Below are 26400 nucleotides of genomic sequence, written 5' to 3'. Positions count from 1 at the left end.
AAGAGTAGGCGAGCATCGTGGGCCATTTGATGCAATGCGGGGAGATCGGACTTGCTGCCCTGAATAGGTTTGGCACAATAAATGATTCGGACAGTAGAAAGCCGAAACTGCTCTGTCGCTGGTTTGAACCCCGTAACCAACGGAGGCTTGATTAAATCATGGCTCTATAGTCACAGGCTTTTTTCTATTTCTTTCATACTCCATCAACACCCCACGATGGTTAGATGGGTCTCTAATCATAGGACATGCCTTCTGATTCAAGGTAGGAGAGGCCGCACTGACGCTTGTCTCTACCACTGCCATAGGCCTGGTGCTTTCACCTGTCTCCGTGGTTGTGGCAACTCCAAGATAGCGCCAAACTTCTTTGGGAGAAAAAGTCCGAGGCCCCACCCATGACAATTGACCTGACTTCAGGAGACTGCCACGACATCATGACTTCGGACTTTGATTCGGTTGCAAGAGAGCGAAATAAAGACCGAATTCCCGAGGTGAGCCCAAATCTTCCTATATCGGGCTTTCGGAACCGTTCCGAGGCAGTGAACCTCCGAGGGACCCGACACAGATGTCAACCTTACGCGGTATGCGGCATGCGGCATGATCTAGCAGGGTCGATAGACGAATGGCCAAAGGTGATGATATTCATCCGAGAATAGTCTCGAGCTGCTTTCCAGTCATGACATCGATCCAATGCACATCCATGACATGCCCTTGTCCGGTGCTTGACACCATCGAATCCATGCGTGACCAGACTTCCTCTAGTATTGTGCCAACGCGGTTGATGGTGTGTAGGCCGATAGAGAGAAACGACTTGTAGAACCTGTTGCGAACAGATTGCCTCCAATTGTTGATCAACTGATTCTGCCTGCATTGCGCAGTATGTCCATCAACCGCGACCAAACGTCCAAGCGTGCTCCCAGCTATCAAGTAGACCAGGCTCTGGATGGCGATGGTGCGAGAGTTGTCTGGTATAGTCTCGAGTATCTCTAGTATGTCAAATGCAAGGCCAATAACAAGCTGTGACTGTTTGTCTGTCTCTTTGACCTCGTCGAATCTGCTGGTCGAACTGATTGCGATTTCTGGAAACGCTCGGTACAGCTCAAGGAGGGAAGCAAGTCGGTAACTGCGGGCCATCTTGACAAGATGGGATGGCGGGGACCGAGGATCGCCAGTGTCTTTGACTAACCCAATGAGAGGAGCTCGACTTTTGAGAATGACTTGTTCCAGAGTCGAGGCCTCCTCGATCAATTGAGCAAGAGCTGCTGTCTCACCCTCAGCAAGCCTAGAGCTGCGCAGACTTCTCCGTTTCCTAACCATTGTTCCAACCTTTGCAAGACGGATAAAGATGTCTGTCGCCACCCCGGTCCAGGGACAGGGTTGTGATAGCGACTCCGGGGCTGGATCAAGAAAGACGTCGAGATACGAAATTGCTTCCAAATTTTGGTCGAGTAGAAATGATACCATGACCTCCCAGTATACCATTGAAGATACGATGAAATTCTGGGTCATGGAGAGTGGTCTTATGGGCTGCTCAAGACCGTTTGTTGCCATCCATAGCTTGAAGAGATGCCGAGATCCAGTAAGGTGATATAAGCCAAGGGATGAAGGATCATGCCAGCTCTATAAGAGAATAAGCAAAGTTCGGGTGTTTGACTAGACAAGAGCAACCTACCGAAGTCATACCGAGCAGAATGATGCCCAGAAGAATGTCGTCCTTGACAAGCGATGCAGCTGACGACCTGGCAAGAGCCAAAGCACCAGGAGGGCGTGGTGGCATATCAGTGCTTATTTTGGCAAGTTCTCCAGATATTCTTGATATGGCTTCAGTCTGGAAGCTGAGAGGTATGGATGAACTATACTCTTGATTCTGATAGAGATGGGCCGCGGACATACTCATGACACAGGCGAAGAGGAGCGGAGACGCGTCCATCATCCTGGTCACATGTGACCTGAAGGGATTCTTTGAAGAGTCGAAGGACGAAGCAACCTCACATACGAAGGAAAAATAATGTCCCAAGAGTATCGAGGGCTCCTCTGCGGGGACGTAGAGCGTCAGGGCAGGTCCGCTTGAAGAGACTTTTTGGTTTGACAACTGCTTTCCCTTGTCGTTTGACTCCATGAGCAAAGAACCTCCACGGCACATTTGGCTTTCGGGTTGATCGGGATCATGAACCAACGAGTTGAATGTGGGTGAGTCGAGTGCTGCTTGAGTATCGTCGAGTCCACGTGGTGAGAATAACGGCCACTCAGATTCAAAGTTCAGATCTGATGCGTCCGGAGAGAACTCAGGTAGATCGCCTCCATCATGGCCTGACTGGACTTGAGGCGAGGAATCCTGAGCGATGGACCTCGAGAGCCCTTCGGCTTCCCTCTCAAACCAAGTAGATCCAGGAGTTGAGGGCAGCTTAAGATTTCTCTCGTGTTTGGTAGACCACTTTACGGAACGAGCATACCCAGGGCATTCAATGCCAGACTTGAAGCAGCGGCGACAACCTGGTAGAGCTTCATCACATTTCAGCTTCTTTGAGATGGTGAGCAACAACTTGGTAGTGAGAGTGAGTCCGAGAACCTACTCGCCGCTTGCAAACAGCACATCCCGCTTAATTTTCATGATAGTTAGCTGTTTTCAGATATCGAGACCAGAGGGGTGACATACTCCTGGTTTTCTTTGACCTGCGGGACCGAGTCGATGGGCCGCTTCCATCAGAGTTAAGTCCACTTGAGGACAAAGGCTGGGCGTCTCGTTCTACTTGCTGAAGAGGGATTGAAAACATCGACTGCGTAATGATAAAGAGGCAAATGTTGTCGAAAAGGGCCAAGGATCTGGGCGTATGGATAGATGATGGAAAGCGGCTGATGATGATAACGAGGACAGACATGCGGGGAGAAGGTCACGGGATCTAACTACTAGTTAGTCGATAAGGTAAGTCGTCATGATTGGCCCACGGGTTTGCTCTCCTTGCCGTTGGAACAGCATCGGCTTTGACAAGTCATACTCTCTGGTCATTTACCACACAGGCAGCTTTATTTGCCTATCTCTAAGAGATCTTAAATTGAGAGCTACGTGCTTACCAAGAAAGATGGAATGGCATCATGCTCAGGCCGGGCCAGGTAGATAGATAGATAGTCACGTATTAACGTTTTCGAACAAGTTATAACATGATAAAATAAATGTACAGCTGTATCTTCCAGACCCAGTTTCGTTTCTCACTCTCCCACAGACGCACTCTCGGTGCCATTGGTCTCGATCAGTGGCCCAAAGTATCTCTTCCGCGCCCTAAGAGGCCAGTAGACACAACCAAATATGACAGCACCACCAAGAACAACTGGCGCATAATTCATGTTTTCAGCGGTAATAGGCTGATAAGGGGGAAAGAGCAAGAAGATGCTCGTGAAAACGAGATAGACTATCGCAACGACATTCACAACGATTCCTGACTTACCCAACTGCCAAGGACCCCAGGTCAATGTGTTTGGTCGGGAAATGCGGCGCCAAATCAAGAGAATGATGGGCATAAGATATGAGATCTGCAGGCTCACTACGGCCAAGGATAAAACAGCGTTAAAGGCTGTGGTGGAACCGATGTTGATGAGTCCGAGCAGCATGAGGAGAACGGTCGTGGTGAGGATCGCGATGGTTGGGATTTGACGTTTTCGGTCGATCTTGGAGAGATGCGTGGAGAATGGGAGGCCTGTAAATCTACCAGTCAGATAGACGTCTCGCTTTCATCGGTATCGGATACTTGCCTTGGTCTCTAGCAAACGCCCACATGAGTCTAGCCGCAGACGTGATGAGCGGAACTGTGGAGAGGGCGGCCATAACCGTTACTGCGCTCGTCAAAGCAGTAGCCGCCGCTGTACTTCCAGTAATGTTATAGAAGATCTGGATGATCGGGAACCCAGTCGGCGTGTTCAAAGCTGATGTGATGTCACCCATGCAGAACAACAAGGCGATCAGAAAGCCAAAGCCCAGGGTTCCGTTGATAAGGATAGACCCAACCATGGCTCTTGGGACGCCGGTTTCGGCCCTCTCCATCTCTTCACTTAGATGAGTGGCTCCGTCATAGCCAATAAGCACATAGCAAGAGCTCAAAAGTCCGATGCACCAAGCTATTCCGTCGCTAGCCCACCCAGAGTTGTTCTGGAAGTCAGTAAAGACAAAGGCGGCCGAATGTTTGGTTGGAGACACGGCGACCATGACCACCAGGATTATGATGAAGAAGATGACGTGCAGTGCCATGGTCACCTTTTCTACCAGCGGTAGGATATTGCTGCATAGAATGCAAATGCCAGCGGATCCTATCAGGATAGCCCAATAGAGAAGAGTGCCGTGCCACCTCTCAAAGGTATACAAGGTCGGATAGTTCAGGACTAGCATGCCCTGGATTTGTGTTCCGGCGAGAAATGGTGCACTTCCGGCGACGGCGATCCAGCCCAAGGTGCTGTTGCGACGACAAGTGTCAGCCATTTCTATGTCTCTGATGCAGTAACACTTACGAGATATATCCGGCAAGCCAGCTGCTCACCGGGCGTATTCTCTTGGGACACAGCTTTGCCACAAAATGGTATTGTCCGCCGGCTGTTGCGTGGCTGCGCGTTCTCCATTAGTTACAGTCAACGGAGAGATGGGCAGGGGTATTTGTACCTCGAAGCCAACTCGGCGAGAGACAGAGCAGAACAAAGTGATCCTACAAAGGCCGCAATCGCCCCATAGACGAGCGAAACTGGTCCTCCGCTTACCAAACCCGTTACCATTGTACTGTTGGAGGGTTAGGAGGGCAGTAACTGAGTCCAGTCATGACTGTATCTCACCTGCAAAGTGCCTCCCACGTCGCCATCAGGCTGACGCAGGTTGCCACCATGGCCGTGAGGGAGAAGTTGCGCTGAGTTTTGTCAGAAACTCGCCATTTCACACAACTCCCAAAATGATTTCTCATACCTTGACCTCTTGGGCATAGCCAAGACGCTCCAGATTATGATCATCTCGAATGCCACTGGGGGCTTGTTTTTTGTGATCTGTCTCCATGGTGGTAAGATGAAAAGTCTGTAAAGATCTGAGGATCTGTAGTATTCTTTCCAGCGAATGCGAACTATTGTCTTTGCATTTCATTTTCCCTCCCTCTCTCATTGTGGTTTTATGCTGTTCGGAATTTTCCTTATCTCGCCGACGAGGTTCACCGAGATTACAGGACAAGGAGGTCATCTTGCCCGCACTACGCCTTTACGGGAAGAAAAGTGCGAGCCTGCGGACAAGGGCGAGACGCTAACCATGCACCCCGCCTTTGAAATCCAGAGAGTGCGGCGTCCATCCGAGACTTTTTCCTGAACGGTAACTTGGAGAGTTGGGGTTGGAGGGACAGACGTATCAAAGCGGGTCGTAAGATCGCCCTAATTATCTCGCAGCAGCAAGATAATTTGATCCATATCGTAGTCGGTGTTCTCGTGGCCTTGCAGCACCCCGAAAGCCCGAGCCAGGCACCATATCGTGCAGCCGTCAGTTGTGGGATGCCACGCCCTCAAACCCGCCTCTTCAAACTTGCAATTACACAGCTTAAGACAAATCTCAATACAAGAGATAAGACAGAAGTGAACGAACCAGCTACAGCTATCTCATTAATTGCCATTGTACCTATTTGCGTAGGCACTGCTACCCTATTGTCCATCGTGCCGTCATGTGGGTAACTGTTCGCAGGCCCCTGATCCTCCGGGCTACATTTCGTGATAAGTTCGTTAAGCTCTAGTTTCTACTAAATTCATGCAATATTCTCTCTTGAGCTGTCCATTGACCTGAAAATCCCCTCCAGCAATTCATCTCAGAAGCCACTAGCGGGTCTACGGTGGTTTGGGACCTCTATCCCTGATTTACCCTTCCTCAGATTTATACACCAAAGTAATGGGTATCATCCTAAACACGATCATGCTTTCGGGCGCATCCCATTTAGATACAATGGATAATACTTACCCTTCAAACACCGCTCTTTTCAACGACAGGGTTGATGGAGATTGAAACGCCACCCCGGTTGCTTTCTGGCTATACTTGGTGACAAGACGTCATATGGCGGCTGTAGCAGCTAAACAGTGTTTTCTAGTCATCTAATACATCCTGATACAAAAGGCCACACAAGAAATCCCACGCGTGAGTTTAAGTCCTGCTGAGTTACCCATGGGCCGAAAGAAGGAGCTTTATTACGCTCTATCATTACCAACCAGCTACTACCACTCAATACTAAAACGATCAATAAGCATCATTTATCCGCATCAATGCGTCTCTCTCTTCTTCTACCCTTCCTAGCCTCCGTCTGGGCCGCACCCACTGAGCCATCCTCTGATTCCTTCCCTTCTATATTCGACAATCCTACCATACCTACTGTCGATCCAGCCGAGCTCGGCATTCCGGACGATTTGCCACTGTTCCGACGAGCCGCGGCTACTACACAGGACAAGATCCAGCTCAACGTGAGCCGGTGCACTGCCAAGGTTGAGGGAGATGGTGGTTGGCGGTTCAAGCCCGAGACCTACAACGGGGTGCTCTGGATTGTCCAGGGCATTCCGTCACCTGGTACCAAGAACGGTCAAAACCCATATGACTTGTATCTTGATGCTGGCATCCCAATTGCGTCTGCTAGCCGGGGTGGATCTGTTCAATTCGTCACCAATGCGTACTTGAAATCGTTTCTCATGATTGGGAAGAGCCTCGACGACAACGCGAAGGTTACTCTCCCTTCGGGCAATATCATCAAGGCTGATCCCGATGGCTCGAACGTACCAATTTACAACCAGCCCAACAGGTTCAATATACAGGCGGTGGATTCACAAGGCGTCGTGGGCCCCGTGACCCTTTTCTCACCAGACTCAGGATTTGTTAGCGCCCTTGTCGCTGACAAGGGGATCTTACCGGCTGGGTCTGGCTGAATGGTTGGTCAATTCCAGCTCCTGGTGTGGCCATGCGTTCTCCAGGCTTTTATTATGCCAAAATTACTGGGTTTTACATTAAGACTAGTGGCCAATGGCCATTACCATCTGCCTGAGGTGATGGTTTGAATGGGTAACTTGGCCATGCTAGGGAAAACATAAGTATTTTTGTGGGTGGAGCGGTGGTTGGACTCGATCAACAAGAGCTTTGGGAAGCGCAAGTTAGTCAAAAATTGACACGTTCATTAGCTATGATGTATGTAATCCGAGTTTAGGTATGAACCTACCATGTTCACGATGTTTATGTAGAGCTGCATATGCCATCGAGCTGTTCCACAGCCCCTCAAGTATGGGACGCCTCTCCAACATTTCAGCGGCAACCCTCTTGACTCGAGTGTCATGACATCTCGTGGCCACAAAGTAAAGAGCCTCGACCAAGCCTCCAGCGGGGGTGAATACCACCCTTGCCTCTAAGAATCTCGAATCCTGCATGATCTCATTGACTAGCTCCAAAATCTTGCTGGCCCAGGTCAGGCTAGGATCCGGTGCTTTGCTTGTATTGCTGCGCCAAAGCTCAAAGTTTGCCCCAGTCAGGAGTCTTCGGATCTGCAGATGCTTGATGGCGGTGCCTCCTTGGGATAAAAGCGGACCGAAATCAAGATCCCAGGTTTGCAGGTGGTGATACAATGGCATATGCTGATGGAGGCAGGCATTTTCGTGCTCTGGTGGCCCTGGTGGTGTTGCCAACTGAATGGATGCATTGTGCAGTCTCTCAAGCTGGCTGGTAGCCTTCGTAATGGTTGCAAGGTGTCCACTACCCCAGCCATCAAGCACAACGGAATGCGAAGGCCACAGTCTCATCTTATGTGGATAACTGGATTTCATTATCATGCGAGCTTGTGTGTCCAGCTGAGTGTAAAGAGTCGCCAGGAGCTTTACAGGGGTTGGCGTCGAGTCTTGCGTACTGCCCTCACTGGCACCAAGCTGCCATTCATGGAATAACGACAGCCCGTTACGAAGATGAACGCATGCTTCTTCTTGGAACCCTTGAACGGCGCATAGGCAGATGAATACAAGATTAACCATCAAAATGATAACTTGCTGGTCTCTGGTGAGGAGTTCCTGGCTACTCAGGCAATGTTGCAACGAGGTGATCGATTTGTTATACTGAGTCAGGATAAACTGCCTCTCCTGTGTTCGGGATCCATGCTTAGAGAGGATTGATGAGCGGTAAGCGGTGGCCAGCGCAACAACAGCGTGCTGAACAGTTCGGTGCACCTCAGCCGTTTGTAAGAGGTCGTGGGTCCAGAATCCAAAATCAAGGGAAGACGCAATCGACATGGCAACCTTGGTTCTAAATATGTATAAGGCCTGCCTCTCTTCAGGGTTTCCTCCTGGTGTCGGCTGAGCCAGTGGCGATTGTGGTTTGTGTGTAGCAGGTCCAAGAATAGCATATCCATCACACTTGCGCCCTGTCAAGGTGCAGCGATGACAATACGGCTTGACCTCATCACACTTGATTCGTCGAATTCTAAACGAGAGGCTCAGTTTCTAATTCATAAACAAGAGGCCGAGACACTCACCTGCATGTGATGCATCCAGTCCGTACCTTGGTTGCAAATCTCCTCTGTCGACGAGGCGTAACGTTATGACAGGTCCCGGGAGCTTCCGGCAATGACATGAACTCCTGCCTCATGTTCGGAGTCTAATCCAGGTATCTCGAGATAGACACGTTGAACAGGTTTACCTTTGAAGTCTGATGTGTAAGGTAGGTTGGGCAAGTTGAAGACCCCCCATAGCGAAAACTGCTTATTAAGCTTATTAAACATCAACTCGGCTGACAACCAGCAGATATGATTTGTCGGTTCGTTTAATCCTTCGCTCCACTCTCAGATCTAACGCAATCGGTTGGTGTGCGATCCTTGTCTTCTCATGCTGTCCAAACCCAACGCCATTATGAGTCGAATCACAACATCAAGTGGTGGACAAAAGGCCAATCAACAAGACTATTTTGTGCATGGATCCAACTCAGTTGGCCATATGTTTCGATGATTTCATTTTGCATTTATAATCCCACGAGTATACGTATAAATAGGTGAACAATCGCGTTTTTGTTGTTGAATCTGCATCCCTTACATCCTGTGTTCCCATAATCACATCTTTATCGAGTACAAGCAATCACTATGACCCTCTCTCAACCAACACCAACGCTGCCAGTGGTGGAGGTTCCAACTGGAACTGCTGTTAACCCAGATGAACAGACCCCAACTCTCTTCACCCCGATCAAGATTCGAGGCCTGGAACTCCAAAACCGCTTCGTCGTCTCACCCATGGGGACTTGGAGTGCTCGCGACGGTCACTTGACCGACTTTCACCTCATCCATATTGGCGCATTCGCATTCCGAGGCGTCCCCCTAACCATTGTTGAGTCCACGGCAGTGGCTGCCAACGGGCGGACATCGCTTCAAGACTCTGGTCTCTGGCAGGACAGCCAGATCGAGCCACTAAAGCGCGTGGCTGACTTTGTCCATGGGCAGGGCCAGAAGATTGGCATTCAACTAAACCATGCTGGTGTCAAGGCGGGCATGGTTGCGCCCAGATTCTTGCGTAAAGGGGAGCTGAAAGTGGCTACTGAGCCGGATGGAGGATGGCCAGACGATGTGTGGGGGCCCAGTGCGATCCCTCACACTGACGCTCATGTCATGCCAAAGAGCTTGACTCTTGAGGGAATTGAGGCTTTGATCCGGAGTTTCGCAGATGCTGCTCGAAGAGCCATCAAGGCTGGTCTTGGTAGGCAGTCTTCGGCTCACTTGAATTCTACAACTGACGTGCGACCAGATTTTATCGAGATCCACGGGGCCCATGGCTACCTTATCAACCAGTTCTTGTCCCCTTTGACCAACAAACGCACGGATGAGTATGGCGGCAGCTTCGAAAACCGTGTTCGCTTCCTCGTTCGAGTCATTGAAGCTATTCGGGCAGTCATTCCCGACAGTGTCCCGCTGTCACTCCGGATATCCGCAATTGAGTGGATGGAATGGAGCGATGAGCCATCATGGGATCTTGACCAATCCATAAAGCTAGCCAAACTTCTGCCCAGGCTTGGTGTCGACATCTTGGATGTATCATCAGGTGGTAACCACAAAGATCAAAAGATCGACGTTCATCCCAACTACCAGCTTGACCTAGCCAGGACCATCCGAGCTGCGTTGAGAGAAGAGCGCCTGGATTTGCTCGTTGCCGCGGTGGGGTTTATCCACACGCCGCAGACTGCTCACGATGTTGTGCAGCTTGGCAAGGAAGACGGCGTACAGGCAGATCTGGCGTTTGTAGGTAGACAGTTTCTCAAGGAACCCGAGTTTCTTCTCAAGACTGCCCAGGAGCTGGGGGTTGAGATCCAGTGGCCGTACCAGTACGACATGATTGGTTTGAACACTCACTGGGGGCGATCGTACTTTTAGTAACAACCCCTAGATAGCCATTGCTTATTATCAGAGTGCTAGAAGAAATATTCCCATCTACATTATCGCTTTCAGACTCTGAATAACCTTTGCATATGCTGTTTTCTTTTCCTCCGGCTTGAAAACACGCGCAAGGGCATCCTTATCGAATCCATGTCCAGCCCCTTCCACTTTGACAACCTCGATGTCACGACCAGCCTGTGCCAGCTTCTGCCCAAACACCTCGGCTTCGGGACACAGGATATCTCCAGAGCAGACAAAGAGCAGAATATTCGGGGGGAAAGATGACTCTTCGGCATAGATTGGGGAAGCTTTTGGTGACTTTCGATCCTCAAGTTGGGGAATGTAACTGTCAAAGAAGACGCGCAGTGCCCAGGAGGGAATCGGCGCAATCGGTTCCGGGACCGACTTTGCCTCTGGGGGGTTGCTAAGGTCGGTTCCTGGGTAGAACGCATAAACTGCCCTGATGTTGATGTCTTGGAACTCGCGTCTCAACTCAGAGGATGCGACCAGTGCTAGGTTCCCCCCGGAGCTGAATCCCGAGAGAGCGACGTGGTCGAGATCAAAGACGCGAGGCTGGCTCTGGACCCATCGCAATATATCTTGGACGTCCTCGGTAGCCCCAGGGAATGGATGCTCCGGCCCTTTGCGGTAATCTGCGTCTAGTACAAGGATGTTGGCTTTGCGGGCTATCTGTTCGCAGAACGAATGGTCCTGGCCCAGATTCGGCATAACATAGCCGCCTCCATGCCAGTTGATGACGAGTCCTCCGGGCTCGTCTTTGTTGTAGTTGGGGGGATGATAGATCCAAGCGTTGATAAATCGCCCAAGTTGCCTAGACGGAATGCGAATTTGTTTACGGTCGCAAGATGGAGACGGTTGCAAATGACGACGAGTGCCAAGGTAGTTGAAGAAGCGAATCAAAGAAACAATGGCTTTGAGCCTAAGATACTGCCAAAAGCCGTGAGCAGCCATTTTGGAGATTGCCAAGAATTTCTGTCGAGTGTAGTCGACGTGAAACTCGACTTCCTTGCTGAGATTATATCCCAATCGTTATGAATCGGATCGTCGTAAGCGGCAGCGTATTGCGTATCCCCGGTGACCCCTGGCCCGACCGAATGAGTCATTCACCGTGGATCAACGCTTTGTCTTAATTACGTGATCTCCTCGGCGACGTCAGACCATCAGTTAATTGGTGATCCAAACTATTATACCTGTTATCAATTACTACCGAAATACCCAGCACTGTGAGGTTTTGCATGATGGATGATGACTGGCATCCTACCCCAGTAAATATTGCAATCACTTTCAAGTTGTGGAAATGAGATGTGACATGGAAGGAAGGATATTGATAAATATTTCAAGGTCAGTCACTCAGTGACATAAATGTATCTATATAGTTGCCGCGAAGACTTGGTCCCCTCCTTTAATCCATAACTAACCAAAGATCGTGTGCTGAGTCTCTCGCAGCAATATGGCAGCTAGTCCTCAAACCAAGCCTTGATCGCATCGACTAGATCCTCTTCCGAGAAACCAAGCACTTCCTGCGCAAAGTTCTGCCCGGGCTTAAGCGCCAGATCAGCACCGTCTCGAAAGAGTCGGCCATGCAACAAAGGATAGAATGCTGCATCGAAATTGCCGTTGGCCAGATCCTTTTCAGCAGCTCTCTGGACATCATCAACCTTCCAAGACTTTACAGTCCATTCCTTCCCAGAGACATTTTCTGCAAGTGCAAGGATTTCCCTTTGAGAAATGTTGAACGAGGCGATCGTGATGTATTTGTTTGAGGCTTGGACTGGATTCTTAAGGATGGCGGCCACAACCTTGGCCACAAAACCAAGGTTGGTCGTCTGAAATCTTTCATTACCTGAGTCAGAGATTTCTGCCGTCATGGTGTTTTTATCAAAGCCAAGGGAAAGGTGTTCCAGCCCCTGCATTGGGTTTGTCAGTCCAACCTTAAAGCGTAATCACGCAGGTGTGGTGGCTTCACTTACCCAGTCAAACCACAATCCAGTGGAGATGCCTGTCCAAGAGAAAAATTCATTTTCCTTTGCAAGTTTTTCCAAATGGGCTTGCGTAGATGTCTTGTCGGAAAGCAGTTTCCCGAAGATTGTGTCTCCCAGAATCGTCGTGTTCATTCCCCATTCCGATGGGATGAAGCGTTTCACCTTGGCAGCGACGGCAGCATCAGCGGCCAAGTTTTGATAATCTGTGGCTGGCGGGACCAGGAAAGAGATGAACGCATCCTGGCCTTCGAGAACCGCCCTCCAAGAGTCAAACGAGTCATGGATGACCCTCCGGACTTGAACCCCATCGGGGAAAGTAGCCGTGGAAGTTGGTCTTTGCAAGGCGAGGATGTTGAAGTTGGAGGCCAGGAGCTCCTTCACCATAACTTTTCCAATATTTCCGGATGCCTTGGTCTTCCGTCAGCACTGCTTATTCTACTTCTGATGCAACACCTACTCCAGCGACGGCAATGTTCTTATAGCAGGACATGTTAGGTTCTCTTGCTTTGATGCGGCGTAATTGCCTATGCTCATGTGATAGATAAGAGAATCTTGAATGCGTTAGTGTGCAAGAAGAGACTTCTACACTCAGATGTGAAGCAGAGCGATACAAGGTCATTAAATAGTTTTCAAGTTGATGCGACTTTGAGCCATACTATCGTCTCTCAAATCAATTTACCCGCAATCTCCCCGTTCCGCTCGGTGATTTTGACCATAATTCTTCACGTGTTTAACAAAAATTTGCATGTTTTTGCCTCCAAATCCGAGGACTCAAGTTCTTCGAGATCTCGCCCCACGTCTAACCCTGGGGTTGAAGATGGAGATAGGTGCTAATCCTCCCGAGACGAGCGGGGGCTATATCCGTAGGCACGGAGCCAGGCCCGCGATTAATAATGCCTAGACCATCATCGTCCCACTCACAACAGGAATTCCATTGCAAACCACGTTATCTCGTTGATCCCGTCAGTGCCTCATCCAACATGAAGCGCCATTCCACTCACGGCCAGTCACCAAATGCCAAGACAGTGCAAAATAAACGACCTCGGACGTCTCAGACTTTAAGAGTGGAACAAGACAGTTTCCACAATGGCAGGTCCGCTCAACATGAAGCGGAGAACTACCGCCTCGCCACAGCCAGGATGCCCTTGGATGCTCTGTCGTGTGTCTGGAGAAAGGGCACCAACCGACACCTGAATCGCCGACATGTAGAAAAGTTATGCAATGCCTTCCAGCAAGGAAACTTGGAGCGACAAGAGACTGAGAACTATTTGCTGGTGCAATGCAGCGCCGAAGCCGTAAGCCGTATGATGAGCCATCTTGGGCAATCGGAGAGTCTCTCGCAGTGCAATCAAATACTGTCATTTGAGGACTGGGCGGTAGTCAACCCAAATGAGGAGGCAGAAGTCATGGCAGGCCAGCACAGGATAGAGGCAATGCGCGAGTATGTGAAGCAAACGGGAGCAGGTATTAAGGAGCTGTGGTGGACGTGCATCATATACGATCGAGGTAAGTGACTGCAGCACATATTACTTGGTGAAACTAACCGCCCATATAGACCGAATCCCGGCGGAGATTAATGTCAAGCTACGTGTCAACCGTCGCGACCTATCTCTACCTGATAGCCATGGCCAAATCTGGATGCAGCTCGTGCTGGCAAATGACCAATGCGATTCTCTCTTTCAGGGAAAGAAGTACGACGTGGAAAAGCAAATGATGGGTATCCTACGGCTGAGTACCGCTGACAAATTTCCTACTGCTCGACTTGTGACTCTCTGGAGAAACCACCGTTGGAGGCCGATGATCACTCGTTGGTGTAAGACACGGCTTGGTAGGATGACTTTCAACATCTCGACCTGGGATTGGATGGCGAGCTATCGGATTGATAGCGTAAGTTTACGTCTTCTTTCCATATACCGGGCGAGTTACTGATATGTCTCGTCTTAGTACTGGTTCACCACCTTTGAGCAGGTCCTCAAGTCACTTGCTGAGCTCCCTGGGGAGTGTGCCGACAGCCTGCATGCTTCAGATTGGGCCAAGCTAGCAGACGCACTGCCTATCGGTCGCACAGAAATGGATGTTCAACAACTCTTTTACCCTAGTCAAGCAAAGAATGAGTCCAGCACCACGCGTTACCACGGCTTCTTTCTGGAGCTGGGTGACGAGGCTTACAGCCGCACCTATCACCGCATCGTGGATTGCCCCAGGCTGGTATTTCCAAATGTCCAAAAGCTTCTCAAAACAACGAAAGAGGAAGGTCGGATTATGATGCAGGTCTTGACCCACGTGGTCGCGTGGTTGAATCCTAATCCCACCGTCATCATAGACAAGCGACAAAACAACAAGCCCCTGATTCGGGAGGATCTCAAACCAGCGATTCGAGAAAGACAGCTCACTTCACTGTTCATAGATGGAAATAGCAACAGTGATGTGAACACCGGGACAATGGGGAAAGAAGATCAATCTGCTCAGTTGGAAAAACTCTCGATTCAGCTCGAAAAGGCAATTCTCGATGCAGTCCGCGACCAAATGGACTCGTTCAAGTCAGTGGCTATAAAGGACTCTTTGTCCATCTTTCCAAACGACGACAAGGATGATTATCAAAAACGGTTCGCCAATGAGCCATGGAAAAAGGTGTTGGACACGGTCGAAGAAATCATTGGCCCAGCGTTTGGGTCATCACTTCTGCCAACCACTTTCCAAACTACTCGCGATGCTACGAACCATGACCAGTCAATGTCTAAGATTGCTCAAGAAATATGTGCACGAGTTCTTGAAATCCCGGAAGTCGCGCGGAATCCAGCCCTTCAATGCCCCGAGGCGTATCAAGAGCTAAGCGCCTCGATAGACCAAGCTGTTCGTCAGTGGACACTACGATGGTCTCGCCACCAACAGGCAGATGGTCATGACAGGCTAGAATCTCATGAAATGACGAAGGTGATCGAAAATGTTCAAGCCTCATACGAATCACAACAGCCTTTGAACGCATGTGTCTCACCAAACTTGGATCGAAATGACCAGGATCAGATTGACTCTGCCATCACCCAACGTTCAAAACTTCCACATAACTCAAAAAGCAACACGCCACTAGAGAACGGGCAGATAAGATCAAACAGGAAAACAAAGGCGTATTCCCAAGTTTCCTGGCCATCGTTTCAGTCTTTGTTCAGTAGGAATGAGGGTTACTTATCTTGAGGATTAATATTCTCGAAGCGATACTGGGAACATGAGGCGTTCATGGGGACGGCACTATGATAGAAGCTTCGGCTGCAATAAAATTTTTGGTAGGGCGAATGAAGCTATTACTTGCTTGACCTTGCTGTGAACTGGAGCGGCCCTGTCCTAACAGGAACAAGGAGCTATGGGCACAGTTACTAACCTAACTATGTTAGCGAAGTTTTACTGTAGTCTGTCAGGTCTGTTTCATTATATATGTATTTGATTGACCAGTCATTAGATTCATTTCCTAGCTCTATCGCCTGAAGTTCCCTCCAAACCCGTTCCAACCCGTTCCCTCAGCGGGATCTCACTATTTGAGGGCCCGAGTGTCGGCAAGCTACTGTTGCCGTTTGTCGTTATAGTAGGTACACTAAAATCAAAATTGTCGAAGCCACGAGAGGCTCTTCGGCTATAAGAACTGCTTTGGTTCGAGGTGCTGATGTGCATAACTTGACGGACAAGAGGCCAAGTCAAGGGGAGGTTGGCAGCAATGAGTGCCGTTGAAGATTCCCGGATATACCAGGCAGTCCAATCAGCCCCAAAAGGGTCGGTGAAGGAATAGTATTTATTCAACACGGCGGAGACAATCTGCGGCACGAAAGGGTTAGCAACATGGGTCACCTGGTTAGTAGACGAGGTATCTCGCTAGGTTGGCCGTTAGCAGTTATCGATATGTACATACCGTAAAGACGCCGACGGTGTAAATGCAGCACAAGGCCACTTTGATCTTGGCAGTGGCATTGGATTTCAGAAATAGGGGCATAGGAAGTAGAATGATCATGATGTCGGACGAGATGTTGAGGGTTGCATTCGTGATGAGGTGATGTGTTGCGGTTGAGCATTGGACTGCACAGCATTAACATCAAGAGACTTTGCACAAGTCGTGGGGAGCAATAGCTACCATTGTCGGTAGGGACAGCCCAGTACTGGTTGAAAGGGCGACACCATACTCCAAAGTATAGGATCTCCATGACGACAAACCCAACAATCACATACACAGCAACTGCTTTGACGGCGCGATTGTACGTTAGGTTTGTCCTGTTCACGATCAGAAAACAACCAGCAGACCATATATGGAAGGCAACCCACGTTAGTCGATTATACATGAGGAGCAAACAGCACTTGACAAGCCAGGTCACGGTGCATTGGAGCTGCTCTACCACAAGAATGAGTTTGGACCCAAGCCGGCGTTTATCGATCTCATCTGGTGTGAGATCGACTGCTTGAGTAGGGTCTATGAGGTTGCTGCTCGTGTGGGAAACGATGTTGATGCAAGCAATGAGAACCGCGTCACAGGCCTTGATTGCCAGACAGACCATCAGTCAGAGAGGAGAAGAGAACTATACACGACGGCGAGCACCTACCATAGCAAGAATCATCAGGTAATCATCAGTTTGATACTTCTTGATTGATCCCACAACCAGCCGACGAGACAGGCTGGACGCGCAAAGGTCAGCAAGCCGCAAGTGAAACCACAGTCCAGGAAGCTTACAGCCGGGCAATGACGACTAGCCATGTGACTCCGTACCAGATCCACGTCTCGATGGCGAGACGCGTCATGTCTTGGAGAGCGGAAGCATGATTGAGGTCCGAAGAGGGAATGGGGTCGCGGCTCACGCGAGCGGAGCACGGAGAAGGAGGATTTTAAATGAGGTGCAGGGGATGCCGAGTCAGGGGAGACAAGATAAGCTTGTGATCCAATGACGAGGCGAGGATGACGTAGTGATGCTTGGCAAGAACTCCGTCGAACCGGAGTGCGTGAGCCGAGTATTTTCCGAGGACATGAGTTGGAATATGTGAACTGGTAATGAATGAGATGAGTTGAACTTGAAAGTAAAGAGTTGGCGTTGGATGTTTGACCGTTGCATCGAATTACCGTTACAACTATCAAATCTTTGACAAATTATCTTAGTTAGTCATCCACGCTTATTCTTGCAGTCAGCCACCGAATGATTGCGGCTCCGACTTGTCTCACAGGCTTTTCTGCAGTGGCTGGTTCACTGAGAAACAACAAAACGTAGCAAAGATTGCGTATGAAAGCCAATTACCATGCTATTTGGCAAATTTCTCATAAACTTCCTGGCCAGGGCCGTCATAGATCCCATCAATCCACAGGACTCCTTTGAGGCTCGCCTTGACCTCACACCACGACGAACCAAGACAGGGCACCATCATCTCAGACAGCATCATCGTCAACTCCTCATCCTGGAGGTCCAATACTGACGTGAAGCCAACAAACATGGCCCACGCAAAAACTCTCCTCTCCTGGTCATTTGCTGGTGTAAATGTTTGACAGCTTGTGCGCAGTTGAGACCCTAAAAAGGGGTACTGAAGCTTGACTTGGGGAAGGCGGAAGAGAACAACAGTCAAGTAAGCCAACATAGAGAGGCGTAAAAGCTCTGCAAATCGATTATCGATTCCAAAGTTGAGCAGCAAGATGCGATACTGCAGAGAGGTGAGAAGGTCCTGAAAGATTCCGGGCTGTATCTTCTGGTGCGACTGGAGCAGAAAGTTGACGAGCTGCGAGAAATCTTGAACATCTTGGAAGATGTAGCATAACCGTCTGTCGACTGGTTTGATCAGACGACGAGTGCGCAACATGGCGGTCGTGGGAATAGGTCTCAGGCGCTTCAGAACTGGACAAGACTCGAAAAAGGAGTCCCAGGAGACGCCGTCTTGGAAGAAGTATGGTCGAGAGCCTTGGGAAATTGCCATACTCAAGTCAACTCTGTTTAACAACGCACCGTTAGCACATGTAGCTACTTCACAAGCCTCAAGTCTAGCTGCACACTCACCGACATATCTTGACCTGGAGCTGTTGGGCATGGCTGAAAGAACCGATTCCCCCACGCAACTCAACAATCCGCTTCAGTCCATCGGTATGTGCTCTTGCAGCCTGAACGTCTCCCGCAATTTCGCAAAGCATGGCCATGCTCATGACCACGGCGACCGTTGAGTCGGCAAGGGCCATCTCGCTGTCGGCTAAGCGCTCATTGAGGAGTCTGATGGCCTTGAAAACATGGTAGTTGGTGCGAGGCTGTGTAGTACGTCCAGCTGCAATGTCATGAAAAGAGCTGACGGTGAAGAGGAGAGCGTGGAGGTATGCAGCATCGTTGGTCATCCAGCCGAACCAGTTGGTCTCGGAGGCATTGAATTCGCAACAGAGATCGAGGGGGTACATGAGCTCTCGGATTGTCCCAAAGACTGCTAGCGAGTGAGTTCATGGTTTCAGGACCAGTATTCGATTAACTTACAGCTGGCGATCATTTGACGGGCCGGCCTATCAACCTCATCTGCAAACTTCACAGTGTCCAGTACGTTTATCGAGAAGGGGAACCGCGGGCAGGCGTCCCATCTGCTTCCATCACCGCATCTCTTAACGAGGCCACTAAGGCGACCAACAGAGTCGGCTGGAGATGTCGATTGTGGTCCACCCGAGGCAGTGGTGTGAATCCAAGAAACGGGAAGCCGAGGGAGTTGGTGGGCGCGTGTGTTCTTCCCTCTCATCACATGACGTCGGATGAGTTTGCGATCCGACGGTTTGGGATTTCCCTTGGAATCACTCAAGACGAACTCAAATCCCTTCGATGCTGACGGAACAGTTCAGTCTAGATGAGGTGAACAGGGGGTAGAATGGTGGGACATACCGGGACGTGGGGCCGGGCGTCTTCCTGGCGCCATGTGATTGATCTCCAGGGGCCTAATAAACTGTGCTTCTATGAGATGTCGACTGAGCAATCGAGTACTCTTGAAGCGAAGGGAAAGATGCAAGAAAGAGGCAAATGTGGATGATGTGGAAGAAAGAACGTGTCTATCTCCGAGAACTCGACTTCGTCGTCAGCAACATTGCATAAACGTGATGAGGATGCGTGCCAAGACCTAGATTGTTTTCCTATTTCGGATTAGCTCTAAGCTTTGGGGACGAATCCCTGCTCTGATCCTTCCGATGACCCGGCCAACTTGATTCATCTCTCTGACTTGCACAGCGCCAAGACAAGATTGTTTGACAGAAGAGGATATAGTCTCTGTTCTATAAGTAAACAACCGAGGCTTGGCGATTTCGATATCCAGAATCCTCATCTTCGGTCCTTGCGGACTAACCGGAACCAAGATAGTAAAACCATATCCCAAGTTCCCAACCATGAAGGGCCCTTGCATGGCCTGCCTCTTGCAGGTTATAAATTCTCGAAAGCAGCTCTTCAATCTGTTCATGCTTTTATATCCTCACTCATCTTCATTTGAGACTGCTTCCCTCATATTATCCACAATGACTGCCTCGTCTGACCTCCCTGTGCTCTCACAAAGTCTGATGGGACTCTTCTTTTCCTCTCAATGTGAAAAAGCCCACTTCCCTCCCAAAGGCACCAACCTCAGCGGCCAGACAGCCATCATCTCTGGAGCAAATGCCGGCCTTGGCTTGCAATGCGCCCGCATGCTCCTCGAGTTGAAGCTGTCCCATGTCATCATAGCCAGTCGGTCTCTTCAGAGGGGAGAAGCAGCCGCCGAGGCACTTCGAAAGAAACATCCTTCCGCCTCTGTCGACGTCTGGCAGCTGGATATGACCTCATATCAATCGATTCAAGACTTTGCATCTCGCTGTGCTACCCTTTCCCGCATCGACTTTGTCATCCTCAACGCGGGTATCACCAAGCAGGATTTCAACCTGGCTGCGACCGGCCACGAGGACGTCTTTCAGGTCAACTACCTTTCCACTGTTCTATTGGCTACTCTCTTGCTTCCCACTCTCAAAGAAAAGGCCTCGGCTGGTCGTCCTGGTCGGCTCACCATCGTCAGCTCTGGCCTGTCAATGCACGCAAAGTTCCCGGAATCCAAGGCATCATCTATCATCCCTGCATTTGACAACAAGAACACTTTCGATGGGGCTGAACGCTACAACACTGCCAAGTTTCTCCTTCACCTCTGGGTTCACAAACTGGTCGGATATGTGAGCCCCGACGATGTTGTGGTCAACCTGGTGGACCCTGGGTTTTGCAAGGGCACGAATCTCCAGAGGGACATTCATGGCGTTGCCAAGGCCATCCTCTTGGGAATGAAGTCCATGGTAGGACGGCCGATTGATGCTGGAGCCTCGACCTATATCGATGCTGCTGTCATCAAAGGCCGCGAAACACACGGCAGCTTCATCATGGACTGGAGGGTATACCCGTAAGTTATTTCAGTGATGGAATGGCTGTGCAGAACACACAAGCTGACGCGAATTCCCAGATATGGCCAGTTTTTCTACACATCCGAAAGGAAGACAGTTTCACAGAAGCTATGGGAGGAGACCATGGTGGAGCTTCGTTTCGCAGATGTACAGCAGATTCTCGACCAAATGAAGGTCAAGGCTTGAAATTCTCTCGTGTTATCATAAACTCCTGATTATCACTCCTTTTAGGTTCCCTTTTTCGTCTCTTTGTTTCAGTGGTATTAAGAAATAAACAATTAACCTCAATCGTCTCTCCAAGGTCATATAAAACCTCCTTACAACACCAAGTCTACAATCACTGGGAGCAATTTTTTAAAGTTGATCTTAGCCACATGCACTTTACAACAGCATCTCTGGAAAGACAAAAAGAAAACACAGTATTAACGTCAAACACGGTTCTTCGTTGTTGACCAGACACCTGGCTGGAGGCTATTGAGACGAATGACCCCTAAAAATGATCCCTTCTCCACGACTTGGGCGCTGCTCCCAAGTCAAAGTCCGCATCGCTTGCGTATCTCTTCGACTGCTTCCGCATTGTTCCGTAAGTCTGTAAAGCCAGCTGCACTTCCAAAGAAAGAAATGCGCCCATTTCCATCCTCATACAGTTCCGACTGCTCTTCTCGATTGATGCCCTTATCTACTGGCTGGATTCTTTGCTCAACTGCAGCCAGTAAAACTCGGTCAACCTCCTCGAGCAGCTCCAGAGCATCTTCGTTACGGGTGTTGTGGCCACATGACATTCTCACTCGTGGTGCAAGCACCTCGCTGTCAGTGGTCCCTACAACTTCTGTCAGCTTGAAAGATTTCAAGCGAGCCAAACCCCTTACCTCTTTCTCGATTCCATCCCTGAACCAACTTCTTCATTTTCCCAATGGTCTTACTGTAGGTGGTGACGTTTCCTTCTCGCGGAAACAAGATAGCTGCCCACTCATAGATGGAGTCACCAACAAAGAGAAATCGTTCTTGGTGGTCCCATATGGCCAGTTGGTCAGGAGTGTGGCCAGGTGTGTGGTAAAACGTCAATCCTAGATCCTCACCTTGACTGTTAACCAAGCTTTGGCCATCGTTGGCCCAGCCTGTGACTTGGTAGTTTGGTGTCTCCATACCGACGAAGCGACAAAGAGAGGATTCCGGAAGACGGTCTGGGCCTTGAATGAAGTCTTTATCAAATGAGCTTGCCCAGATCGCACTCTCGTTGTCTGTGAATTCTTCTATGCCGCCTAATAAGGTCAGTGTTTGTACAACTGCTTGGGGTAGTCCGTGGAGAACCAACCGATGTGATCATAATGGCAGTGGGTGCAAATTACGACATAGTTCCTCGTGCCATTCTTGTTCAGTGGCTCATATTCGTTATCAGCGACCGGATAAGTCTCGATAAAAGTCCGCAAAGATCTGAGTTCAACGGTTGGATCCTTGGCTGCGCCGCCACAGCCAGTGTCGATCAGTACCAAGCTATTCGGAAAGAGTTTCGCGTAAATGAGTGGATTCTCGCTCCATTTGTCGTCTTCACATATGACAAATGTTGTATCGTTGAGTCTGCTTGCAGAAAAGCAGGTCGTTTGCGCGGTCGGAGACATGATGCTTGTTTGGAGGAGGTTGCACGTCTTGGTTCACGAGCCAAGTCCCAGACAAAGCCAGGAGTCACTCCTACCAGGGTTTTGTATGATTGCCGGCTTTAACCGGCCGACCCAACCCAAGGCTGATAAACTGACTAGCGATAAGCTTACCTAAAGAGGCTAGTTTTTCCCTTCTCTCTCTTATCAAGCGACGATAGAGCCCGAGCACCGGGTCAGCTGGCAGCCACCAACAGCCCATCCGCCAAGAAGCCGTTACTCATGAGAGACCTCCCTAGTAATCTTTTTTGTCATCAATATTCGTTCAACGGTTCTCTAAGAGAGCAGTCTAAGTTGGACTAAAATGAGAGCAATTAAGGAGTGCCGCATTTGAACTGGGTTGTCGGGCCATAAAATCCGGGACAAAGCAGTTCTATCAACCTGATTTCACTAAATCCCTGACCGACTTTCCAGGACTTCTCTCTTATAAACACGAATATAGCATCATTTCTACATGTGTAAAAACGTACATTCATCGAGTCGACGCCATTCAGCCTATCTTGGCCCACCAGGCAATAAAAGTGAAACTTGAGACAACTGCGCTGGGCGAATGTGATGCGCAGCATCAGTCCAGGATACCAAAGTAGATGTAAAAGGACGAGGCACCTATACAGTGTAGAAGGTAGATTTGGTCTCTGTTACAAATCTTCAAACTATAGTATTGTGTGTAAGTTGAATACAAAAGGCGAGAATGATGATGTCGACTGTTGGTGATGCCTCAAGGACAGGAACATGAGCGTCTTGAAGGTACGTACCTCCAAGCAGGTGGCACCTGTGTTTGGGGCGCGTGTCAGATTCCATCCTTTGATTGGTCTGTTTAGTACGAGTGGAGCAGCCGACAGCCACAACATTACAGTGCACATGATCCCTCAACCATGTGTGCTCCGTGAAAATATCACCATCAACATCACTTGGTCATGATCACCTGGACCTTCAGGTCAGGTTTGACGCCCTTTCCTGGCACGTAAGCTTCTCTCTTCATGTGATTTCAAATTATGTCGTCCATGTTTGTGGTGACTTAACACAATAGTGTAAAGCCAGACCAATGTGGGATCCACCATCTCATATTCTTCAGGGTAGGACAGAGCTAAGCTCTTGGGACTCTCTCTCAGATCCCTCAGGGGTTCAATGAAGTTATACCAAGTAGAAATGTGTTATTGCCTCTAATTGAACAACGGAGTATGGTGATTACCATGAGAGGCGACAAGAACGAGGCTTCAGAGACTTCTCCGGAGGTTTAAAGGCTCATGCTAGAGTCCTTTGCTTCAGGAATTTGAGGGGCTGAACACGGATTCAATATAGCAAAGGTCAAAAGCTCTAAACACACAGCATCTTCACCGCCTGCTGATTCTCTCAACAACAACATACGATTACAAAAATAAACGAGTTTCTTGAAGGGATACGGGCCCTCTTGAATATACCCTACCACGAGCAAAAAGATGGCTCAATCCGCAAAAACATACAACAGCGGGGATTCGCTGGTCGTCACCGACCCAACTACTAATCCGCCCCTCACCGGCTTATCTATGGGAGAGCGGACGGGATCCCGAGTTCTCCGGTGGGTATGGTCGTATGTAGCAGGACGGGACTCTGTGTCGAATTATGGACACCCCGTTCTGGCTCGCAGTGAGCGAACTCCTACTGACCGATGGTGATGTGGTTCAGAATATGTTGTTCAGGTAGTGATATACGAGATTAATTCCTATACGGGCTAAGTTTTGTTGTGTCACTACATCAGAGGCAGTCCGTTGTGAGCTTGTGGAACTTCAACACCAAGATCCAAGTTTGCAAGGGTCTAGACCTCTATAGCCCAGACTTGACCTGCATCAACGTCACATCGCCTGCTTTGGTGACCCAGAACTCCAAGAGTGGGGTAATCTGTAAACAGTCTTGCTGCCCTCGCTGACCGCTTTCGCCGACACAAGACATATTCCAACTGTCAGCTTGCAGGTTTGGTCAGACATAGCATTAAACACTTGATGAGTGCCAAGATGAACGAGGAATTATACCAGGCCTACGCTGGAGAGATCCTGGAGGAGGAAGATTCATTTCGCCTCATTTCTCTACAGCCTGGCGACCTCGACGAACCATTGATCCTACGTCTTATCAACACCAGACTTCAGGACCCTCAACCATACGAAGCCGTGTCATATGTTTGGGGAGATGCATCACGCCAGGTACTGGTACGAGTTGTCGATAAGAATGGTGAAGAAATTACGATGGGCATCACGCCCAACTGCTACGCTGCGCTCCAACGATTGCGAAAGAAGGACTCCGCTCGAACCTTGTGGATTGATTCCATCTGTATCAACCAGTCGTTGAATGCGGAAAAGAATCATCAGCTGATCCTCATGTCACGCATCTATCAGGAAGCAACTCGAGTTGTTGTCTATCTTGGCGAGGGCACCAGCGACACGGACGCCGCCATGAAGTACATTGGTGAGGTTGACGATCCTTCCGACTACGGAACTGGCGACTGGCACCTGACGTCGGCGATTTGCGATAAATCTTCATTGGATGTTTTCTTCGAACGACCTTGGTTTCACCGTGTCTGGGTGTTACAAGAGATCACATTTGCAAAACAAGCCATTGTCGTCTGCGGCAGTCAGGAACTAGATTGGCAAAGTTTCCTGACGTTCTATCAATGGAACGTAATGAACCGGACTGTTGATAAGCTTCCATACTCGGTCCAGTACGCAAAATCGCCCGTTTCGGAGCACGGTGGATGGATCTGGTATGTGGAACGACTCTTCAGGATGCTCAGAGACACAAGACACTGCGGCGCGACTGATCCGAGGGATAAGCTGTATGCCATTATTCCTCTGCTGAACCGAGATCACGACCAATTGTCTGCGGAGATAGGCGAGGCGATGGAGAGGTGGGAATATGACAATGAAGATGAGATCCAGGACCTGCAGGCACGCCGACAAAAGACTCAGATCCCAGTCGATTACGGTCTTTCTGAAAAGGCCGTCTTCACAGACCTTGCCGTGTTACTCCTACAAACTGTTGGTTTAGATACGCTCAAAAGCGTCATCAAGCAGCCGCAAATACCTGGCCTTCCCTCTTGGGTCCCCGACTGGAGCACTACCAATTCGAACTGGTCTTCACAAAACCCACCGAGGGAGATGGGCTATGTTGCTGGGTTTGACAGAGAGCCTGACTACCTTTTTGGTCGATCAAGATATAGGCCCGAACGACTCCAGACTTGGACTGTCTCGGAATATTCATCTGCATCGGGGGACATGTCGTCGCAACTTCACCTCGATGTGGTCCAGGTCGGCCAGATAAAGACGCTCGGCGATGTCTGTGACATTGAAAACAATGTCTTTCCGCTTGCTCAGTGGGAGAGCCTTGTGCCAAGTGAGGAATACCTCAAGAGCAGGCAACCTCCAGCGAACCTCTCACACCAGGATATGGTGGACTGGCACAATGGACCAAGAGGGCTCTCACCTTTTGTCAGAACAATTTCTGGAGAAGACGTAGTCTACCCCAGAGTAGTCAACGAGGCCGTCGAATTCATCAAGCTATACGGCGCCAAAAACATGACCAAGGAGGAAGAGGAAGCCAAAAAGGATAATATATTTTGGGAGGAAAGTCATGAGAAGGATCAACTCCCACTCAGCGAGATTTTCAAAAAAGGTTCCAGCTACCAAACGCAGGCTAATTTCATACTCCGGATGTGCGATGGCAAACGATTCTTCGTGACCGACACTGGGTTCATAGGACTTGCCCCTGAGCGAGCCCAAGTCGGCGACGTGGTTTATGTCGTCAAGGGAGCTTCTGTCCCCTTTGTCTTTCGATCCATTCCTTCAAAATGGACAGATGCAGGCTGTGAGGGCAAAGCAGAAGGGGGAGACAAGGCCCCATACTTTGAGCTGGTGGGCGAATCTTTCGCGTTTGGAGTCATGACGGGTAATGTTTGGCCTGATGTGGCAAAGGGTACCGAGAAAGTTGAGAAGATTATTGTTCAATAGTAAATTCGC

At 49.6% G+C, this 26400-nt stretch overlaps 11 protein-coding genes and 1 non-coding gene across 12 annotated transcripts; 5 read left to right on the top strand and 7 right to left on the bottom strand.

Moving 5' to 3' along the window:
• Window positions 1-3559: 3559 nt before the first annotated feature.
• On the bottom strand, window positions 3560-5023 carry LRP88_12783 (uncharacterized protein; the record flags this gene model as incomplete). The annotated part of the gene is made up of 6 exons (XM_083249170.1): window positions 3560-3689; window positions 3741-4439; window positions 4495-4587; window positions 4643-4756; window positions 4810-4880; window positions 4937-5023. 6 exons carry the CDS (start codon window positions 5021-5023, stop codon window positions 3560-3562), a joined length of 1194 nt encoding a protein of 397 aa, XP_083094972.1.
• Window positions 5024-6258: 1235 nt separating this feature from the next.
• LRP88_12782 (uncharacterized protein) lies at window positions 6259-6909 on the top strand (the record flags this gene model as incomplete). Its single annotated transcript, XM_083249169.1, has 1 exon — window positions 6259-6909. One exon carries the CDS (start codon window positions 6259-6261, stop codon window positions 6907-6909), a length of 651 nt encoding a protein of 216 aa, XP_083094971.1.
• A 2183-nt stretch (window positions 6910-9092) lies between these two features.
• Window positions 9093-10370, top strand: LRP88_12781 (NADH:flavin oxidoreductase/NADH oxidase; the record flags this gene model as incomplete). Its single annotated transcript, XM_083249168.1, has 1 exon — window positions 9093-10370. The coding sequence occupies one exon, from the start codon at window positions 9093-9095 to the stop codon at window positions 10368-10370; it is 1278 nt and encodes a 425-aa protein (XP_083094970.1).
• Window positions 10371-10427: 57 nt separating this feature from the next.
• LRP88_12780 (alpha/beta hydrolase) lies at window positions 10428-11345 on the bottom strand (the record flags this gene model as incomplete). The annotated part of the gene is made up of 1 exon (XM_083249167.1): window positions 10428-11345. One exon carries the CDS (start codon window positions 11343-11345, stop codon window positions 10428-10430), a length of 918 nt encoding a protein of 305 aa, XP_083094969.1.
• Window positions 11346-11851: 506 nt separating this feature from the next.
• On the bottom strand, window positions 11852-12866 carry LRP88_12779 (aromatic alcohol reductase; the record flags this gene model as incomplete). Its single annotated transcript, XM_083249166.1, has 3 exons — window positions 11852-12301; window positions 12365-12784; window positions 12834-12866. 3 exons carry the CDS (start codon window positions 12864-12866, stop codon window positions 11852-11854), a joined length of 903 nt encoding a protein of 300 aa, XP_083094968.1.
• A 649-nt stretch (window positions 12867-13515) lies between these two features.
• LRP88_12778 (uncharacterized protein) lies at window positions 13516-15290 on the top strand (the record flags this gene model as incomplete). The annotated part of the gene is made up of 5 exons (XM_083249165.1): window positions 13516-13671; window positions 13720-13882; window positions 13932-14263; window positions 14321-15160; window positions 15222-15290. 5 exons carry the CDS (start codon window positions 13516-13518, stop codon window positions 15288-15290), a joined length of 1560 nt encoding a protein of 519 aa, XP_083094967.1.
• Window positions 15291-15747: 457 nt separating this feature from the next.
• On the bottom strand, window positions 15748-17152 carry LRP88_12777 (uncharacterized protein; the record flags this gene model as incomplete). Its single annotated transcript, XM_083249164.1, has 7 exons — window positions 15748-15752; window positions 16012-16180; window positions 16275-16438; window positions 16494-16630; window positions 16682-16890; window positions 16957-17029; window positions 17085-17152. 7 exons carry the CDS (start codon window positions 17150-17152, stop codon window positions 15748-15750), a joined length of 825 nt encoding a protein of 274 aa, XP_083094966.1.
• Window positions 17153-17644: 492 nt separating this feature from the next.
• LRP88_12776 (uncharacterized protein) lies at window positions 17645-18859 on the bottom strand (the record flags this gene model as incomplete). Its single annotated transcript, XM_083249163.1, has 3 exons — window positions 17645-18320; window positions 18388-18796; window positions 18847-18859. 3 exons carry the CDS (start codon window positions 18857-18859, stop codon window positions 17645-17647), a joined length of 1098 nt encoding a protein of 365 aa, XP_083094965.1.
• A 1000-nt stretch (window positions 18860-19859) lies between these two features.
• Window positions 19860-20945, top strand: LRP88_12775 (uncharacterized protein; the record flags this gene model as incomplete). The annotated part of the gene is made up of 2 exons (XM_083249162.1): window positions 19860-20758; window positions 20819-20945. The coding sequence occupies 2 exons, from the start codon at window positions 19860-19862 to the stop codon at window positions 20943-20945; spliced, it is 1026 nt and encodes a 341-aa protein (XP_083094964.1).
• Window positions 20946-21292: 347 nt separating this feature from the next.
• Window positions 21293-21905, bottom strand: LRP88_12774 (beta-lactamase-like protein; the record flags this gene model as incomplete). Its single annotated transcript, XM_083249161.1, has 2 exons — window positions 21293-21579; window positions 21629-21905. The coding sequence occupies 2 exons, from the start codon at window positions 21903-21905 to the stop codon at window positions 21293-21295; spliced, it is 564 nt and encodes a 187-aa protein (XP_083094963.1).
• Window positions 21906-23872: 1967 nt separating this feature from the next.
• On the bottom strand, window positions 23873-23988 carry LRP88_12773. Its single transcript, XR_014475200.1, has one exon. It is a non-coding gene; the product is annotated as a 5S ribosomal RNA (ribosomal RNA).
• Window positions 23989-24405: 417 nt separating this feature from the next.
• LRP88_12772 (HET domain-containing protein) lies at window positions 24406-26391 on the top strand (the record flags this gene model as incomplete). The annotated part of the gene is made up of 1 exon (XM_083249160.1): window positions 24406-26391. One exon carries the CDS (start codon window positions 24406-24408, stop codon window positions 26389-26391), a length of 1986 nt encoding a protein of 661 aa, XP_083094962.1.
• Window positions 26392-26400: the final 9 nt, after the last annotated feature.

This window comes from Fusarium phalaenopsidis, assembly GCF_050370095.1.
Source record: "Fusarium phalaenopsidis strain FUZ10S chromosome Unknown contig_32328, whole genome shotgun sequence".
Classification (NCBI taxonomy): Eukaryota; Fungi; Ascomycota; class Sordariomycetes; order Hypocreales; family Nectriaceae; genus Fusarium; species Fusarium phalaenopsidis.
Note: the sequence above shows the minus strand (reverse complement) of the source record. Positions and strands in the feature narration are given on the sequence as shown.